Here is a 12,996-nt window from a genome sequence, read left to right on the forward strand (position 1 = left end):
ACCTCGTAGTGGGTAGGGCACTATCCAAACAGCACTTTCCCACTGGGTAGTGGAGAAGCGTACAAAAAAAAAAAAAAAAAAGCCTGCAGCCCCCTTTGGGAGTCCGGGCGCATTCCACTAGAGGAATTGGGCTCTGTTCAAGGGCATCTCTGTTTCTGGGATTTGTGCTGCAGCCAGTTGGCCTTCCCCTCAGACTTTTGCTGCCTGGATGTCACTGCACTTTCTGTGGTGCATACGGTCCTTGGCGCTGGAACTGAGTAGGGTGATCTCCATGGACTCACTCAGGTTTTCTGTATGGGCTTTGGCAATCGGGGCGTTGTGCAAATGTCCCATAGTGAGATGTCGAACAGGGTCGACTGAGAGATAACTTTGGGTTACAGTATGTAACCCCGGTTTTCTGAAGGAGATGAGGGAGACATCTCACCGGATTGCTTTTACAGGCTTGTGAAGAGGTGGTTCGCAGAATGAAATGGACGTGCATTGCAGTAGCCTTTATAGGCTGGGCTGGGGCAGGATCAGCTATGCAAAGTGCTCCCGGCCTGTTCCAAGGGTGATTTAATAGGGTTTCAGCAAATAGGGCATGCAGGGGTGCATATCCCATAGTGAGATGTCGCCCTCATCTCCTTCAGAGAACCGGGGTTATATACTGTACCTCAATGTTTTATGGAGTGCTCTGCTACTGTAGGAACCTTTCAAAATGGTTTTATTTTAATGTATTTTTGAATGTCAAGCAGTTATTTGGTCTCTCTCTCTCTCTTCTTTACTCCCCTTTCTCTCTCACTCTCTCCCTCTCAGATACGGTTTGACGGCTGGCATGAGAAATTTGATTTTTGGGTGGACTCTGACCTGCCTGACCTTCACCCTGTAGGGTGGTGCGCACGAACAGGCCATCCTCTGGAGCCACCACTATGTGAGTTCATGACCTGTGTGTGTGTGTGTGTGTGTGTGTGTGTGTGTGTGTGTGTGTGTGTGTGTGCGTGTGTGCGTGCGTGCGTGCGTGCGTGCGTGCGTGCGTGCGTGCGTGCGTGCGTGCGTGCGTGCGTGCGTGCGTGCGTGCGTGCGTGCGTGAGCGTGTACACTAACCGTCTCTTAGCAAACTGTTTCACCTCAATGCTCTCAAACCAATAGACTCAGGGACCTCTCCATGTATTGGATCTGTGGTATTGATTCAGTCAATCAATTTTCCAGTTTGCATAATTGCACTGCTATTATTATTATTATTATTGCTGCTATTTTATTTTATGCCTTAAATTTTGCTGTCTTGTACATTTGTTTAGTATATATTGTATATTCTTTTGTATTGTATATTTCACATTGGTTGGCATTCTGCGGACAGCAAAGCAAGAATTTCGTTGTACAGGGGAACATGTTTCTACTGTGCATATGATAATAAACACTTTGAATCTTGAATCTTGAATTCAGAGGCAGATCTCCCTGACATCACAGAGCAGTGATCTGATCCAGTTGCACAGTCTTTCCTCCAGTATGAGCTTGGCACAACCCAAAGACATTCAACACTCCAGAACATCTCCATTACCATACGCCATACTCGGATACACAACACACATCAGAATCAGAATCAGAATCAGAATCCTTTTTATTTGGCCAAGTATATTTGCACATACGGGAAATTGACTTGGTGAGGTTGGTGCATGGACATAAAAAACAAATAGCAAATATTGACAAGAAATTTACAAAATAGCAAAGTATTAACAAAATAGCAATAACACATTTACTGTGTGATAGATTTTATTTGTTTATATTTATTTCAAAGTGATTTTCTTTTTCATTTTAAAGTGATGTTACAGAGAACAAAGCAAAACAAACAAAAAAGCTACGTCTTCAATGCATGGTAGAGTCCTGGGTTATGATTGACACGTGGTACAGTGTAGTCTTGCGTAGCCATACCTCCAAATGCCTCCTTTGGAGAATTTTAGATTAGCCAATCTGGCTCGGATTGAACTGGACAGAGCGATGGGAGAATGCGCTCACAATTTCATTGGATGTTACGTTCCAAACCCTCCCCACACCTGGTTGTTTGTTGTTAGTGTGTTTTCTTCTCCATCTGGGGTAGGACGACTTTGCACAGAGTTGTTGCCGATGCTAGCTTGCAACATTGAAGAAAATGGAAGAAAACCTGAGGGAAAAACTGAATTATGATTTTTTCTTTTTTTAGCCCTGCCCAAGCAAGATGTTTGATTGGTTTGACATGCTGCAAGGCGTCACTCATTTCAAACGGGTTTCCACCCCTTTGTAGCTACTTTCTGCAAAGGATTTCCCCAGGCTTTCCAAACTCGGAAAAGCTGGTCTCAACAAGATTAGCTACAGTGTGATAGATGAATCTGTCGGGACCAATAAATGCATTGACCTTCCCAGAATTCCATCTTCTCTCCTCCATCTTGGCTGTGATTGCTTGCTTAATGTATCGTCCCTGACAATTCTAAAGTGTTTTCTAGATACAGTATAAATGGTTGCAATAGAAAACAAGCAGGAAAAACTGCATGTAATCTCATTCAGAGTGTGGGACTCGTCTCCCTGGGAGTGTGTAGGAACAAATGTTCTCAATTCCCTGTTTGGTAAACACATTTAGAGGCTGAAGCAAATAGAGTTTCATCTCGGTAGCAGCAGTGTTTTTCAAACCTGACTGGAGTAGAACTAGTGTTTTTTCTGTCTACACGACCAGAAATGACCAGAAATGACCAGAAAGTACAAATTGCTACCAAGTACTTACATATTGAATCCCAAAAATCAATACCGGTAGTAAACGGACTGTTAAATAAAGCATTCACTTTAAATCAATTCCATTCTAAATGTGACAGTTGGGATGTTTGTGTTCTCCAGCTCAAGCAGGACCCTCTGACCTCAAGAGCTCCGTGACCCAGGGGGTGTGTCCCACTCCAGGCTGCAGGGGTGTGGGCCACATCAAAGGAGCCAAATACACAGGACACCACAGGTAAGACACACCTGGTGGAATACACCTAGGGTCAAATACAGTACACATGCTAACAGGACATCACAGGTCAGACACTCCTTCATAATGCAGGTAAAACACATGATAATAGCAAGTGCAGAATACACAGGACACTACAGGCACTGTAGGGCCTGTTATTACCACACAGACTGTAGCTCAGCCACATATAAGACACCTCCTCACACCCCTGAGGCTACAGGTGTTCTAGCTTGGCTTAGTGAATCTAGGAAGGTCACAGTATTCATTCTTTATTGTGTTATTATTCTGCCCACTATTCTGGACTGAACCCCAGATCATTGAAGGCTCACCTGTAATGAAGGTATTATCTCCTGTACCTCTGGCGAGGGCAGGTGTGGATGGAATGCTACAGTAGGTGAAGCTTATCCGTGGGCCATAGAGGGCAGCTTTTGCAAATGCAGTTCTAGCTGGGTGGTTCCACACAACCCAGTGCGAGTGTGTCGCTCAGTGGATCCTGGGGCCTTGCTACGGTCGTGTAGAGCTAGCATAGCGTGTTACGGATGGGGTCGCACTTCCGAGTGCGATCCCTAGGTGTCTCCCTCCGGCCGCCCACAGTGTCGCCTCACTCTCTCACTCACTCACTCACTCTCTCACTCTCTCACTCACTCTCTCACTCACTCTCTCACCCTCTCACTCACCCTCTCACTCACTCACTCACTCACTCATTCACTCTCTCACCCTCTCACTCTCTCACTCTCTCACCCTCTCACTCTCTCACTCTCTCACCCTCTCACTCTCTCATTCACCCTCTCACTCACTCACTCTCTCACCCTCTCACTCACTCATTCACTCTCTCACTCTCTCATTCACCCTCTCACTCACTCTCTCACCCTCTCACTCACTCATTCACTCTCTCACTCTCTCACTTAATTGTCACTGATGCTTTATGTACCCTCACTTCCCTTCACTCCCCGTCAGTCTTCACAGTGTGTGCACCGTGTGTTGGTCACCTGGGAAAAGGAAGCCTTTGAAATTTACGAGCACTGTTTTGGAGGCGTTGTTCTCTCCCTTTATTTTCAAGTTAAGTCCGTAGCCTTTTGTATACAACCGATTCCTGTATTTGGAGCCTTTGTTTTTCTCCCTTTTGTTTTCGAGTAAAGTCTGTGTTTGTATCCGGTGTTACCAAATCGATGTTCAACTAAAGATGGTTTTGTTTGGTATCGCTGCCTACTCGTCTGCCTCCTTTACATGCACCGCACCTGGGTCCCCTCAGCCGACCCAAAACCTTCCAGTAGCGGCCAGAGCTGGCCGATCTGGCAGACTCCCCTCTGCACCGGTGTCCTTTCACAGCCAAGACTGCCTGTCTGCCAGGCCAGAGGAGCATTAGCCTGTTCATGTCTGGCTGCCTCACCACTGAGTCACTTTCCCTCAGAACTCACTGCTATCCACAGCATTGGGTTGGAACTGTCAGTGTGTGATTATGGCAGTTGGTGCGGTGTTGTGATTTGGGAGATGTGTCTTTGGACTTTTTATTAAAGCAACTCATTTAATATTAGGATTGGCAATTTTTAATCCGAACGAAGATTAATTTGTTGTAAATGTTGACACAGCCAGATGTCGAAGTCAATCTGTAAAGGAGATTAACCTCTTTTACTCTTGTGGTAGAATGTTGTGAACAGTATAATGTTGTGAACAGTATAATGTGGTGATAACAGTATAATGTGGTGATAACAGCCTATCGTTCTATTCGTTCCTCCTCTCCTCTCTCTCCTTCACTGACTTGGGATGTTATTCCTCCCTTTTCTATTTTTGCGTCTCACCTTTTCCAAGGATGTAATCAACTCTGAATGGAAAGAGAGTGGAGAGCATGCACATCCCCCGCCAACCCCCAGCCCCACACACACACACACACACACACACACACGCACACACACACACACACACGCACACACACACACACACACACACACTCACAGTTGTCTCCAGTAGGCACATTCAGATCCCCGTGAAAGACATTCTATGATTACAAAGTGACTCCTGACTCGTAATGCAGTAGACCGTCTCCCAGCTCTCGAAACGGAACACTTCCAACTTTATTAGCACCTCATTTGCATCTCATTTGCATGAATTAACATAGAAATACCATACCATTCCTTTGTCATCATTGACTTACAAGGTTCACTCTGCAATCTCTTCCCCGGGATTCTTTTCCCATACGCGAGGAAGCAGTGTAGTTTAGGTTGTTATTGTGGCATATTCTTTGGCTTTTTAATGGCCCTATTTATCAGAGTAAATGATTATGATGGCATAGAGGCTGTTGGGAGTTCAGACTTGTAGGCCAGCCTATTACAGTAAACAAATCAAAGCATACACACAAACAAACACAAACATACACACACACACACACACAAATGCAGACGCACGCGCACACATGCACACGCACACAGAGCTGTGTGCAGTCACTCAGAAGGGCATGGTAATAAAAACATAATTTGATATGCATGTTAAAACTCAAAATCAGAAGCTGAAAGCTATTGCGTACTCTCTCCCGTCTCGCTCACTGTGGCTGCCTCAATGCCTGTTATTAAAGTATTATTTTTAATTCCAAAGCCATTACTGGTAATAAGTGAAGGTGAATTATAATGTTGGTGTGAACTTTGAAGTTTGGTATTATTAGCTTCCAGGTTTTGTTATGAGAGGAGTATTTAAGCTCATAGCCAGCTACTCCAGTCATGTGTTATTATTCTTATTATTACGCAACACATCGTCCAATATGAATGTAAATGTTATTGACATCCGTTTTGTGATCGTCCATTTTCCTGAAATGTTTTGGCCTTGTCTTAATATTCTGTAGACGTTAATAGGACAGCCGTTGGTTGTTAGTTGCTGTATGACGCAGCACAACATCTGGTCATTCCTATGGCAACAACATTTGAATTGAAAGTGCCTACTTCTCCTCTTGCCTCAGAGCTTAACTGACTGAACACACTGTGAACAACCTGACCCTCTCCCCAAACCCAATTGATTTTGATCTTTTCACCATCTGCAGCAGAGGAAAGGGCAGCTCAGAGACCCAGCCCTGTGAATGCAGTAATTTTAGCTTCACTCCTCTCCGCGACTCTTCGGTCTATTTCTGATCTCTTCAACCCCCGCTTCAGTCCTCAGTGTTCTACTTTCCCATCATGCCTCATTTCGCGGTGATAAACAACGAGGACGCTTGGTGATTCGCCAGCGAGCAAGTGTCAACATACATTCTCTTGTCTTGGGCTTGAAGCAGTGTGGCCTCTGTTCTGCTGACAACACACTTCCTCTCAATCAGAATGCACATAATATGCTCATATGAATGGGTTTTCCTGGCCTGTGTCAGGGTTTAGTCAGTCCCCAGGTAGAGGTGAAGGATGTAAGGTTGATCTATTGCAACATGTTGTTATAGCTTAGCAATATACACATCCTAACTTGTTTCATTCTTTTTAGCTGTTCTTGGATGATGAAATGGGATGAGTGACACCCTTAGGAAAAAAAATGGTTCTTTTAGGGTTCTTTGTCATGTGTGACAGCTTTATGTAAAAACTGTTTCCACACAAATAACTATTTATGGTTCTTGGTACATCAGAGAGGGTTCTTCACTACTGTGAAGGTTCTGAAGAGCTACACCTGCTGGGAGATGGAGTCCTTCTGTGCTACATGGAACCTTCTCACGAAGTACCCTTTTTTGCTACTACCGTAACTAGCACCTTTTTCCCTCAGAATGTAGCTAGCCTGTCTTATCCTTCTTGGTTCAACACTGCTGAGGTTCCTCAGCCTCCTCCACACAGAACTCCCTCCCTGCGGCTGTAAGATTGATTAGTCTTATCTAGTCCTGTTAACACAGTAGTTTCACAGTGAAACGCGTTCTCGTAAGATCCAGGACCAGGCTTATGATGTGTAGAGGGAGGGAGGGAGGGAGGGAGGGAGGGAGGGAGCTGGGCTCATAGGTTGTAATGAAGCATGAAGATATGGTCTTCAGCTCTGGCCAGTGACTGAGGAGTTGTTTGTTGAGGAGTTGTTCGCACAGCAGCTGGAGAGCGATATGTTGTGGCCTGCGATACTTTCTCAGCCTGAGGGTGTAACTACAACATATCCCTCCACAGCTGCCATGCGGAGGGACACAGTAATGCGTACTTCGACCCAAAAAATAAGTTCCACCGCAAAAGTAATGGATTACATTACTTTTTCATTTGACGTCAAAGTGATGGTCTTAAAAATCGAATTAGCTTCAATGGACTGCTAGTAAACATTTTTAAAAAAACAAAATAGACACCCATCGATCGACAACACTGCTGCAAGTTAAATGCATAGATAATCCAGAATCAACCCTTTTAATCTCCAAATGAAAAGTGCTCCATCTGCTCAATTATACAATCCACGCACGCACACACACACACACACACACACACACACACACCATAAGTGGAAAAACATGGAAGCTTTCTCTAAATTTCACACTTCATTTGTTCTGTTCTTTTAGTCCTTCATCAGGTTGTTGTTTTTCTCCGCCTCCACATTTTTATTTTTATTTTTTAATTTTAATTTTAATTTATTTTTCATGTTCATTTCAAGGTTTCTTGTCTTATTATTGTATGGAAAGTTGGTGTCCCTGATGTAGCTTGAGTCATGGTCCAGAGTGGATCTGAGGAGAGAGGGAGAAGCAGAGAGGGAGAGAGAGGGGGAGAAACAGAGAGGGGGAGGGAGAGGGAGAGAGAGGGGGAGAAACAGAGAGGGGGAGGGAGAGGGAGAGAGAGGGGGAGAAACAGAGAGGGGGAGGGAGAGAGAGAGGGAGAAATAGAGAGAGAGAGGGAGAAACAGAGAGGGGGAGGGAGAGGGAGAGAGAGAGGGAGAAAGCTAGCTACTGAATTTCTAAAGTTGAACTTAATTGTAAGAAAAGTGCTCTGTGTCAGCAAAGTTCCAGAGATGTATAATTGATTACCCTGAGCAGCCAGACAATAGCGCTGTGCTGTATCCTGTTTGTTGTTGCCGGAACCCAAGAGGGTGAGTTTAACACTCCATGGCTTTCTCCACGTGCACTTCAGTCACTCTGAAGGCTGTGCTGTACTGATGCACTGTGACAGCCTTGGCCAAATGAACCTATCTCTCTCTCTCTCTCTCCCCTCTCTCCCCCTCTCTCTCCCCCCTCCCCCTCTGTCTCCCCCCCCCCCTCCCCCTCTATCTTTCTCTCTCTCTCTCTCTCTCCCTTCTCTCTGCCCCCTCTCTCTCCTATCTCTCTCCCCCCTCTCTCTCCCCCCCCTCCCCCTCTATCTCTCCCTCTCCCCCCCCTTAGTGCCTTTGGCTGTCCCTACTCGGACATCAACATGAAGAAGGAGGTGGTGTTACCAGACAGGCTGGGAGGGGAGAAGCAGATCACCTTTGTCCCCGTCCACTTTGTCCAGAAGACCAAGAGGCTGTGCACTGAGGACGGGGAGGACGTCAAGCCCCAGGACACACACATGGAGACCAGGTGGGGGGGGAGTGATGGGGGGGGGGGGGGGGGGAGTGATGGTTGTCGCTGACACATCCAGGCACTTGAGAGGACGCCACACTGAACGGATGGTCCTCTGTGGCTCAGTTGGTAGAGCAAGGCGGGTTTGATTCCCGCTGGGACCATATGTACTGAGAAATGTATGCACTCACTGCAGTGTAAGTCGCTTTGGATAAAAGCGTCAGCTAAATGGCATATATATAAATATATTATGTTGTGTGTATATATATATATATATATATATATATATATATATATATAAAAGGACTGTTATATGACATTTTACTGTTTTAACTTAGAAGCATAGCGGCGGAAATGTGTGCGCTCTGCAAATATCAATTATTATTCAAACCGAGCGTATCCGTCATCCATTGGAGAGCACATAGTGTTTGCTCTGCTTTGGGAACGAGGGAGCAAATAGCATTTCTCAATGTCCACACAGATATTATAAGCACTCAGACGATGTGCACTTAAAACGTCGACTCAGCAGCGATGGTGGCGATCGGCTTACTGTACTGTTCGTCTCAGAGGGGATTGGGCGGTGTTGTTCGGGCCTTCTCGGGATGAGCTGGTTCGTCTCAGAGGGGATTGGGCGGCGTTGTTTGGGCCTTCTCGGGATGAGCTGGTTCGTCTCCGTGGCAGCGAGCCAGAGCGCAGGACGACGCACGTCAGAAGTAATCGCCAAGGAGGCCGTGATGGGTTTTAATATAAAACCAACTCAATTATCAACTCTGCGCTATAATCCTGCGGGATGGGCCTTTGATGTGTCGGATGTGATCAGATGTCTAATGATTAATAAACAGCTGTTGTGTTGTTGTAATATCAGGTCTTCTCAGCTTACTAAGGCTACTCCCCACCCCTCCCTCTCCCTCCCCTCTCCCTCCCCCCTCCCTCCCCTCTCCCTTCCCTCTCCCCTCCCCCTCGCCTCTCCCTCCCCTCTCCCTCCCCTCTCCCTCCCCTCACCGTCCCCTCTCCCTCCCCTCACCATCCCCCCTCTCCCCCTCCTCTCCCTCTCCCCCCACCCTCCCTCCCCCCACCCTCCCCCCCCCCTCCCCTCCACCCACAGAGCTATACTGTCGGCGGGTTACGAGGGGGTAGCAGGTCGTGTGAGGGGCCGCCCCCCAACCACCCCACTAGTGAAGAGAGAGAGGGAGGAAGCTCAGGCTCAGGGACAGAAGCTGCTCTCACCCCTGGGCAAGAGGCCCAGGCTGCCCTGCAGGTACAGTACTTACCCGTTTACTTTGATACCGTAGAGCTGGATCAATCCCCTTCGGGATTACATGTAGCACTCGTATGTTACAGCATAGAAATGGCCATGTGTTTACTTAGAAAATCACGTAGTAAATGGTAATTGCACAGTAATAACCTGTGAATTACTGTTTCTGTCTTTGGGATTCATTACAACAAAATGTTTGACCCTATTTGAGAGATACTGTCATCCGTATAGCCCTCCGAACAGCAGCCCTCTTGCCAAAGGGATTTCAGTGCCACCTCCAAGTCTAATCTCCCCCTCTCAATAATATATGAAGCATCTACAGACCTCATCATACAACACCACCTGTGCCCCCTCCCCCCCCCCACCGTCCACCCCCAATCTAACTGGCTTCACACCACCTGTGCCTACTCCCACCCACCATCCACCCCCACCCCCAATCTAGCTGGCTTTACACCACCTGTGCCCCCACCCCCCACCCCCAATCTAGCTGGCTTCACACCACCTGTGCATCCCCCCCATCCCACCCCCAATCAAGCTGGCTTTACACCACCTGTGCCCCCTTCCCCCCCCACCCCTAGTTCCCCCCCCCCCCCTTTTCTTCAGACAACCACTGTCTCAGCCACACCTCTCTTGCGTCTGCCCTGCTGTAGCTGCCATTTTTCTAGACAGGCACAGCTCAGACACCTGGCTGTTAGCCGTTCCCCACGGGGTCCTCTTTGTGCGGCTGACAGGGTGTTGACGCAGGCCCACTGAACCAGAGGAGCCGGGGGGGCCGCCATGACACGCTCACAGCTGCCCAGTCACAGGACAGCGACACACCGCAGAACAGTCAGACGCGGAGCAGAAGACCCATTCGGAGGCTCTAGAATCCTACACAATTTAATATAACTGTATTTTATCCCTCAGGGGCTGATTTAAGTAAAGGCTTAGCCAGGTCGCAGAAATCCAACATACTCCATGAGGCCATGCAAATGATTTAAGATGTAGAGAGCAAGTACAGTATTTGCAGCATTGATTAAAATCCAGCCAGATCGAGGCGCGTAGTGGTGTAGCACACTAATGCCCATACCGCATAATCTGAAGGTTTCTGGTTCCCCTCCTCTCTCTCACCCGCCCTTCCTGTCAGTCTCTACTGTCTCTATCCCAATAAAGCAGAAATGCCTGAAAAGCATATACAAAAAATAAATAAATTAATTAGTCGAGCCAGATACAGCCACAAAACACCTAGAGTATAACCATATTCTGATGCATTCTAGAGTGCAGACAGATGGAATGGCTTCCTCTCCTACTGCATTCACACTACAGCAGTCTAACGCACTAAAACCTCCCTGTCACTACTGGTGTAGTGTGGGAGGACCTGCCCAGATTCACTATTCTAAACCTAATGGAAATGCAAATACTACTTCCCTCACAGCCACAGATACAACACGTCCCCTGAGAGTGGGGGAGACAGACGGGGAGAGTACAGGGAGAGAGAGAGAGAGAGAGAGAGAGAGAGAGAGAGGGAGGTGGAGGGAGAGAGAAAGAGAGAATGATATACAGTGCCTTCGGAAAGTATCCAGACCCCTTCACTTTTTCCACATTTTGTTGTGTTATAGACTCAATTTGAAATGGATTAAATTAAAAGGAATTTGCCATCAATCCACACACAATACGCCAGATGACAAAGCGAAAACACGTTTCTTTTTTTAAAATTTCAGTAAATTTATTAAAATTGAAATACAGAAATACCTCATGTACATAAGTATTCAGACCCTTTGCTATGACACTCTTAAAATTAGCTAAAATGCAACAAATCACTCAATAAGTTGAATTGAGTCCATCTTAATGCAAGGATAATAGTTCAATTACACACTGTGTAGATTAGGATGTCACTACCAACTCAGCAAATTTCTCCCCAGTCTCTGCCGGTGACAAACATACCCATAACTTGATGCAGCTACCACTATTCTTCACACAAGAGATGATGTGGAAACTGCATTGCATGTGCTGGATTTGCACCAAACTTAATGCTTTGTAGTAAAACCAAATAAACACATTTCCAGCCACTTTCTTTGCTGTATCACTTGAATCCATTGTTGCAAACACAATTATGGATATAAAATAGATTATTTTCCATTAAGGGATAATTTTTGGCCACTTGGTTATAGACCAATTTTGTAGAGTGACTGAGATGATGTCCCATCAACTGGGCTTTTTCCTCTCCACCATTCAACTTTGTAGATTTTTTTAAGTCTCCCCAGGCCTCAGGGTCACATTCCTGAGCAATTTTGTTCCTCTCCATTTGCTCAGTTTGTAATGACAACCTGATCTACACAATGTGTAATTGATTCCTATGCAAATCAGAGACCCTATAACAACACAGATATTAATTCCAAAATTACATGAACTATTATCCTTGCATTAAGATGGACTCAATTCAACTTATTGAGTGATTTGTTGCATTTTAGCTCATTTAAGAGTTTTGTCATTCTGGAGTATGGATTGATGGCAAATTCTTTTAATTTAATCTATTTAAAATTGAGTCTATAACACAACAAAATGTGGAAAAAGTGAAGGGGTCTGAATACTTTCCGAAGGCACTGTACACACAGAGAGAGAGAGAGAGAGAGAGAGAGGTCACGGTAATGGCATAGAGCAGGTAGGTTCTATGCCCCCAGTGTACCTGTCAGACACTGTACGGTTCTCTCTCATACAGAACATGACACGGCAGGTAGGTTAGACGTGGAGGTGGAGGTGGAAGAGGAGGAGAGACCATTAAGCCTTTTGTGAAAGATTCATGCATGCCTTAAAGATTATGTAAGCCTACAGTTACGTAAAAATGTAAAAAGGAGGAGAGAGTCCAGCCTAAAATTAGGACCGCTTAAAACATACCTGGCACAACTATCACTCTCTGGCTCTGACTGGACCTTACACAAGATAGGCTTCCTCTTCAAACAGCTGAGTTAACCCCGTAGGGTTTCATGCTGCATTCCATGTTTTATCAGTGCGGTAATGCATCAGGGATTTACGACAGGCTTATTTTCTATATATGAAGATTTTCCGTACACAATCAGCATTCATCCGTCATTTCATCTAATTTCAATTAAATGATTCAATTAAAAATGAATCTTTGATTAATCCTCGAGTGATTTCCTAAGCCGTCCCAACCTTCCTGCCCTCCTCTCGTCATGTTGTTAATCATGCGTGTTTGCTAGCTCCATTTTCAATCACAGAGAAAAACCCCGTGAGAGGAAGAAATAATACGAAATCATCAACGTGTGTGTGTGTGTGTGTGTGTGTGTTTGTGTGTTTGTGTGTTTGTGTGTGTGTGTTTGTGTGTGTGTGTGTGTGTGT

At 45.9% G+C, this 12,996-nt stretch overlaps 1 protein-coding gene across 1 annotated transcript in view; it reads left to right on the top strand.

Annotated features, from left to right (window-relative positions):
* The window catches only part of l3mbtl4 (L3MBTL histone methyl-lysine binding protein 4), an 80,834-nt gene that overhangs the window by 27,315 nt on the left and 40,523 nt on the right, over positions 1-12,996 (top strand). The window contains exons 13-16 of the mRNA XM_083674986.1: positions 796-910; positions 2,842-2,953; positions 8,247-8,423; positions 9,511-9,663. Of these exons, the coding sequence (XP_083531112.1) occupies positions 796-910; positions 2,842-2,953; positions 8,247-8,423; positions 9,511-9,663 (557 nt within the window). The remainder of the gene's footprint in view (positions 1-795; positions 911-2,841; positions 2,954-8,246; positions 8,424-9,510; positions 9,664-12,996) is intronic.

This window comes from Argentina silus (genome assembly GCF_951799395.1).
Source record: "Argentina silus genome assembly, chromosome: 1".
NCBI classification, from domain to species: Eukaryota; Metazoa; Chordata; class Actinopteri; order Argentiniformes; family Argentinidae; genus Argentina; species Argentina silus.